This window comes from Quercus lobata, chromosome 3 (assembly GCF_001633185.2).
Source record: "Quercus lobata isolate SW786 chromosome 3, ValleyOak3.0 Primary Assembly, whole genome shotgun sequence".
Taxonomy (NCBI): Eukaryota; Viridiplantae; Streptophyta; class Magnoliopsida; order Fagales; family Fagaceae; genus Quercus; species Quercus lobata.
In genome coordinates this window covers 67727391-67734211 of record NC_044906.1, presented here as the reverse complement: position 1 = coordinate 67734211, position 6821 = coordinate 67727391, and the positions used below count along the sequence as shown (strand labels likewise).

Here is a 6821-nt window from a genome sequence, read left to right as displayed (position 1 = left end):
TGTGCACATATCATTTCTCTTTATTTTATTATTATTTTTTAAAGTGATAAAAAAAAAATTAAAACCTAATACCCAACTTTTCCCCTCCCCATTCAATACTGATCATGTAGCAATTAGCCTATTATTACAATCTGGTAACTTTGCTCTGTCTCGCTTGACTCACCCATTTTCGTTGCCCCACACAAGTTTTCCTCACCATGCAAAGATGGTGGGCGAGAATAGGACTGTCCACACAGCCCGACAACCCGCTCAACCCGGCCAACCCTCCTGCTTCCGACCCACCGCCACCCGATCCGACGACTTCGACTGTCAGGCGCGGGTTCCGAACTTGCTAACCCGACCCCACGTGGGTCGGTTGTCGATTTTTCATTTCAAAACCCGTAACACCCAACCCAAACAGAATCCTTTATCCTTTTCGACGAATTACAAATTTCGAACCAAATCCAACGAGATCTTGTCGAGATTCGTCAAGATTTGGGCTAGATCTGGCAAGATCTTGTCATTATCTGACGAAATTTGGGCCAGATCTCAATGGATTCGACCAAATTTCAACCCCAGTGATAAAACCCAAGACCAACCTAAATCAACCCGAAACCGATGAGACCCAAAAATGAAAAATCCGACCAAATCTCCAGGTCGGTTTCGAGTCAAATTTTCATCCACCCACCTCAATCGGGTCGAGTCCGAGTTGGGCATAAACTAGACCCAACCCCACCCATGGTTAGCCCTAGGCGGCAATGGGGCGAGATTTTAGCCCTGTACCACGGGGTGAGGCGGGAATGGGTTTAGACTTTTTAGACCTGCCCCACCTTGCCCCGTGTTGATAAAAGTTATAATTGTAACATATCAATATTAGCTTATGTTATTCTAACCAACGTGGCTCTTTGCCTTTATTTTGTTATTTTTTATACTATGAGATTTTTGTTTTTTGTTGTGATATTGTCTTGTTAAATACTTGAATAATATTATTCAATTTTTCCTAAAGCTTTGTTTAATTTGATGGAATAAATTTAGTTATAACTTTAAGTATATTTTTATTTATAAAACAAGTTTTATTAAAAAAAATTAATAGTTGTAGAGCAAATTAACAAAAAGAAGAGTTTTACGGGGTGGGGCAAAACCCCAAGGGGCGAAGAAGGGGCACGACAAAACCATGCGGGGTAAGAGTGAAGTATATTACTCCTACATTAGTCACAATAATGTGAGACATCTGTTTGTGAACAATTTATTTAACATTTGCTGAAAACATACTAAAGTATATTTGTATTTCGAAAAAGTAAGAAAAAGTAAAGGTTAAAAAGTTGTATATAAAAATTAAAAACTAAAAGCTAAGCTTATAATAAGCTCTAGTCAAATAGACACACGTAATGGGAATTTTTTCACAATATATATATATATATATATATATATATATATAAATGGATTTTTCTATTTTAAATCAATTACAAATTCCTTAATCCTTATTAGGACAAATAAAAGACTTTAGTAATTATTATGTTAATTGGAACTCACATATACTCGTTTTTTTTTTTTTTTTTTTTTCATATATTCGTGATTTTTTCATTGGTCCTCCAAGATTATGTGGGGAATACTATATTGTCAATGCCATAGTGTGTGATATATATGCTTTCTTTGCCATCTATCCTGCGGTTAGTCGAATTTGCATTTAGCCTTGAGCATACAGTTATGAATTGTATGAATAGAACACCAACTATAAGGCATCATCTTATCAGTTCAACCTTTACTTTAAGCATCAGCCTTTACTTGAGGCATAACGTGCATTCATCTTATTAGTTCAACCTTTACTTTAGTAAGCATCATCCTCGAAATATAAACAATTGAGACAAATAAGAATGGTTTTACTCGAGTGAATGCCCCGTAACAAGATCGATTTTACAGGTAAGAATTAAACCCTTCTCCTTGGTGCATTTTGTCAGTAAAATTCACTGATCATACGGACATTTTTTGTTTTGATAATCATTGATCATATGGACATGTTAGCCAGTGATAATTTATCAACTTAGGGTGTATTTGGATACCGCTTGTTTTGCTGAAATTGAAAACTTATTGCTAAAAGTATTGTAGACAAAGGTAAAAGTTAGTTAAAATAGTAAAGTGGGACCCATGAACAGTATCAAAAAGTATATGAACAGTAACATGGTACCCACCAAATTTTCAGCAAAACGCAATCCAAACGCACGATTAGTAGTAGTAAAAAAAAATGTCAATTAAGCAAAGTATGACTTTGGATGGAATAGAATAACAGAAAAGAATACATGTGGCCGATCATGATTAGATTATTGAGAAGTCATAGTTGACTCCAAAATTTTGAGACTAGAATTTGATTGTTGTTATATCAAAGCAGTCAAACATATACTCTCAAGCTGCAAAAGGATTTAATCTAATCTAAGATGGTTATACAATTCAGTCAAAAAAAAAGATGGTTATACAACTTTAAGCAAAAGCAAGAGAAATGCCCTGATCCATATTACTTTCAATCCTGCAAACACCAACAGTGAAGACCATTAATCATTTCAGTCAAATCTTATTCCATCGCTAATGCAAATTAATGGCAAATGAAAGGAGACCTGTTTTCAGCTAAAAAAAGGGAAGGAGACCTGTGAATTGCCAGCCAGCTCTCGTGCTAATTTGAAGATGCAGTGGATTTAGATTCTTAGAAATCACTTAAATCTTCAATTTAATTGTAGGCAAACTTTCATCACGTAGAGCAAAAAAGAGAGATTCTTTACATTAAACTCTGTCCAAAGCAGCTGGGCTTAGAGGAATGAAACCAGCTGGGGACACAAGAGCATCCACTGGAACATCATTGGAAGTGACAGCTATACCTCCTTCATCCACAATCTGCAGAGAATATGATAGTGCAACTGCAACCAAATAACAATCGAGCATGCCTCAATAAAAAGACAAACAAATATATCTTAACGGTGTAGCTACATAGTTACTAAGGAATTATTCAAACAATCAACAGCAGTGGGCATTTACCGAGGAGGGGCTGCTTCCATTTCCGCTGCTTTGCAAGCTCTTGGTACTTCATCAGGAACAAATCATAGTAGCTTTCAGATTTGACAATGCGTTGAAGTAAGAATGTAAGATACAAAACTAGACCAAATTTTTATATATATATGCAACAGAGTGCCTGTACGGTCATGTCTCTATTTCTAGACCCTAAATGTGTTTGGGGGTTCAACACTTTCACATCGATTATATCATCCATATTTCCATTCTGATTATCTCTTTTTGATCAAACTAATCATATTTGAGTCCATTGCTCAAAGATTATAGACGAATAAAGCACCAAAAGTGACAGTAAGTACTGGCAAGTGGTGTCGTTGAGATGGCTGTAACTTTTGTTGACCTAGTTCTTTGCAAGTTTATTAATGGCAATTTACATGAAATATATTCTTAATCAATGTTAAAACATAAAACTAACAAACAAAAATCAAAAAATCTGATAAGAGGGTTTTAGTGGCCACGTTCTCCAATATTATGACTGCTAACTAATAATAAAATAGTTAAACATAAAAAAAGACGCATCAACCTACCCCCCACTACGGCCCAAACGTCTTCCAGATCTGTCAAATGCAAGCCCTGGCAGAATAAGAAGTGAAATGAGACAACGGAAATATATTAGAGGCCTCCCTATGCATCTAGTACTGGTAGGCAACCAAGAGAAAGGGTGAAAAAGAATGACCAGGTAAGATGAACAAATCAACTGGATTGCTTGCCTCCATAACTGCAACAAATATTTCACTCAGATAATTAACAGCTTTTACCAACCACACCAAAAATGAATTATCAGCTTCAGGAAGAAGCTACAGTTTAATTATATCATGGTGAAGAAGAATGGCCCCACATTGTTAAAATTTTTGAAAGATATCTTAGAGAGAGAGAGAGAGAGAGAGAGAGAGAAAAAGAGAGAATTTCTGTTTAATATGGTAATTTAGATATGCACCTTGTGGATTTTGAACCCACAACCTCATGCTCCACCCATTCCTACGGAAGAAGGGCCTGTCATTTTAGCTAGGTCTCATAGGCAAGAGAGAGAGAGAGAATGTAAAAGATGGACTAACCCATTTGAATTCTCTATCTCTCTCTCTCATGAAGGCATCATCAACCTCCTTAAATGTAAACTAATCTGGCAAGAGAGTACCAGAGAATTGATATTTAAAAAGAAAATTTTGGTCATTCGCTGATTGATTAAGTAATCTAATTTCTCAAAGCAAAATTACATGTCTGATTGATGATCAACATGGAAAGCTGAAAACCCACCTATTTAGTCTTGAAAAATTACTAATACATACTGTAAATACAGTTCTCAATGCAACTGAAGGCTTCTTGACTATTGAGCTTCATGCCAATACAGAATTAGCCCACTAAATCTAATATGTGGCAAACTCTGCATGACTTCGAATGTGTAAATCCAACATTTTTACATTGTAAGTGCTGCATCCGTCAGGATACTGATCCCTCTACATGAGGAAATTTAAGCAGAACCACGATCCCTCCAATGGTGTCATACCAGAAATCTATTTGCACCACATGTCAACTGATGAGTTTTAAACGAAAAATTATTACCGAGTCCAAGTTGCCCTGTCATATTGGTGTACAACAGAAAACAAAGAAAGCTCAAAGGACATACTATCATTAAGCATCAGTAATGCAAATAGATTCACACGAGTGACCCATGTAGAGTGATGAAGATTAGGAAATGGTGAGCAACAAGAACAAATAGTAAAGCTAATTTTCTTTTTTTAAAGGTAAAGTGAATTTTCCCATTGGGTACAAGAAAATAGATTAGCAAAGATAGAAACAATGTACCATCTTCACGTTGTTTCCCATCACAATCTACTAGAGATGGTTCCAAAATGTTCATCGAATTTATAACCAGATCATCAACATTCGAAATCTTTAGCATTCTCATGTTGCTATTCCTGTCCTCCACACGAGGAACATAAAGCTTTTTCTGTTCTGCAAATTACCCTTTTTAAGTTAAAAATCCACTGTAACAATCTCTAAAAAGTGTAACAAACAACAACACATACATGCAATGTCCATATGTAACATAGAATATGAACTAAGAGCTTGAACACCACTTGCCTACTGTAATATGAAATCCAATGCAAGATCATCTTAATAACTATAGAAAATTGTGTTTCAATCATTTTGACCAAATCATGATATCTAGTGAGAATTTCTAAACGATTATTCATTAGATATTGCTTTAGAATACTAAAAAAAGAAAGAGTCTTTATAATACTGTCTATAAGAGTTTTGAGGGTTTGTTAGAATAGGCTCAAGCCCATTGTACTATTGTACTTCACTTATTTATTCTTGTACTACACTCATACTTTCCTGCTTATATAAAGACTTTTCAATATACAACAATAACAACAACAAAACCTCAGTCAAGTCGATGTTGGTCAATGGTGTGAAAACACTTCTTGATGTCAAATTCCAAAAACTAGAGAGAGGTTCCCCACTCTTCTTTGATCCATCTTAGGGCCAAGCGGCGGCCTCAACCCACCCACAGGATCTATTTTGCTCCAGACACCAATATGGATAAAAAACTTTATGCTTCTTGCTTGATAAGTAAGTTTGCGTCATTAATTCTCAATAGGGTTAACCACATGTATTCTTTTCCTCCATTTTATAATATTTGAAGTCATAGTTTTTGTTACTTCCTTAATTGATAGTTTTTTTTAACTACTTCTACTAATGTTATTTTTGGTTTCCTTGAACTTTTCTCATTTCCTCAACTTAAATCGACTCAGCATTAATCTCACATGCCAAAATGTCAATGACAGAAAAAATTCAATGAAAAACCGAAAACGCACCTTGGGTTGGTTTGGATAAAACTTGTGACACAATTCTTGATGTGTCAACCTCTCTTAAAGCAGCACAGCTAATATAAGCACATAAACTCTTACTAGCCTTAAACCATGGAGCTTCTAATACAATACTCTGAATTGCATTATCTGAAAATGAAAAAACCAAACGTAAATGCAACGTTGTTTTAGTTACAAATTCCACACATAAAAAACGTATTCAAATGTGTCGTGTCCACAGTGATAGCCCTATCAAAGATTCGTTAGTACACGGCCATTTTTCTTGCTGTGGCGTGGAGTCGATAAGTTCACGATAATAAAATAAAATTTTCATTGAGGCAAAAATACAAACAGTTTAAAGTCAATTGGATAAATTAGAAGTTTTTCGGACCTTCTTCGGATCTCCGGATTGGGTCCATATTCTTGAGGTCCTTGCGTAATTTGGATCGGAGCGAGTGCTTTCGCTGAAATATTGCGTCGACCTCGTGAGGGTCGTCGTTATTGGTGGTCATGGTTACGAAGGAGCGGTTGGGTTCGGGTACGAGGCGTACGTTAGTGGGGTGCGATGAGAGAGGTGTGGGTGGAGATGCTAACGTGCGCGCCTGGGTGAGCATCACCACCTGCTTTGCACTGCTTATCATTTGCCTAACTGCTCTTGCTGTATAGTGACAAAACATTGCCTTGCGCTGTTTGCGAGTTTCGGTTGGGATTTGTTTTGCAAGCCACTAAATGGATTTTTCCTTTGATAAGATATGGACATAATTAATGAATTTCTTAATGCTTTGAAAAGTGCACGTTTTAGAAATTTAAAAAAAAAAAAAATTATAGTTTGCTTCATTTTTATATCTGGCTGAAATTGAAATTTTGTTATTGAAAATACTATAAATAAAGGTAAAAACTAGTTAAAATAGTACAGTGAGACCCATGAATAATATTAAAAAGCGCAGTGAAACCTATGAATAGTAGCAAAAATAA

The 6821-nt window shown here is 35.7% G+C and overlaps 1 protein-coding gene across 5 annotated transcripts; it reads right to left on the bottom strand.

The window, feature by feature from the left end:
* Positions 1-2260: 2260 nt before the first annotated feature.
* LOC115978674 (5-formyltetrahydrofolate cyclo-ligase, mitochondrial-like) lies at positions 2261-6566 on the bottom strand. 5 transcript variants are annotated; one of them, XR_004088811.1, is made up of 9 exons: positions 6238-6566; positions 5856-5996; positions 4840-4989; positions 3713-3754; positions 3564-3609; positions 3004-3074; positions 2751-2885; positions 2589-2644; positions 2261-2500 (listed from the first exon to the last, which is right to left on the bottom strand). XR_004088811.1 is itself a non-coding variant. In XM_031100516.1 (9 exons), the coding sequence occupies exons 1-7, from the start codon at positions 6521-6523 to the stop codon at positions 2752-2754; spliced, it is 870 nt and encodes a 289-aa protein (XP_030956376.1). In that variant the 5' UTR covers positions 6524-6566; the 3' UTR covers positions 2261-2500; positions 2619-2644; position 2751. The 5 variants fall into 5 exon arrangements, 3 of the variants coding, with proteins under 3 accessions (XP_030956376.1, XP_030956377.1, XP_030956378.1); XM_031100516.1 differs by having other exon boundaries at positions 2619-2644; XR_004088810.1 differs by having other exon boundaries at positions 2589-2885.
* Between the last annotated feature and the right edge of the window lie 255 nt (positions 6567-6821).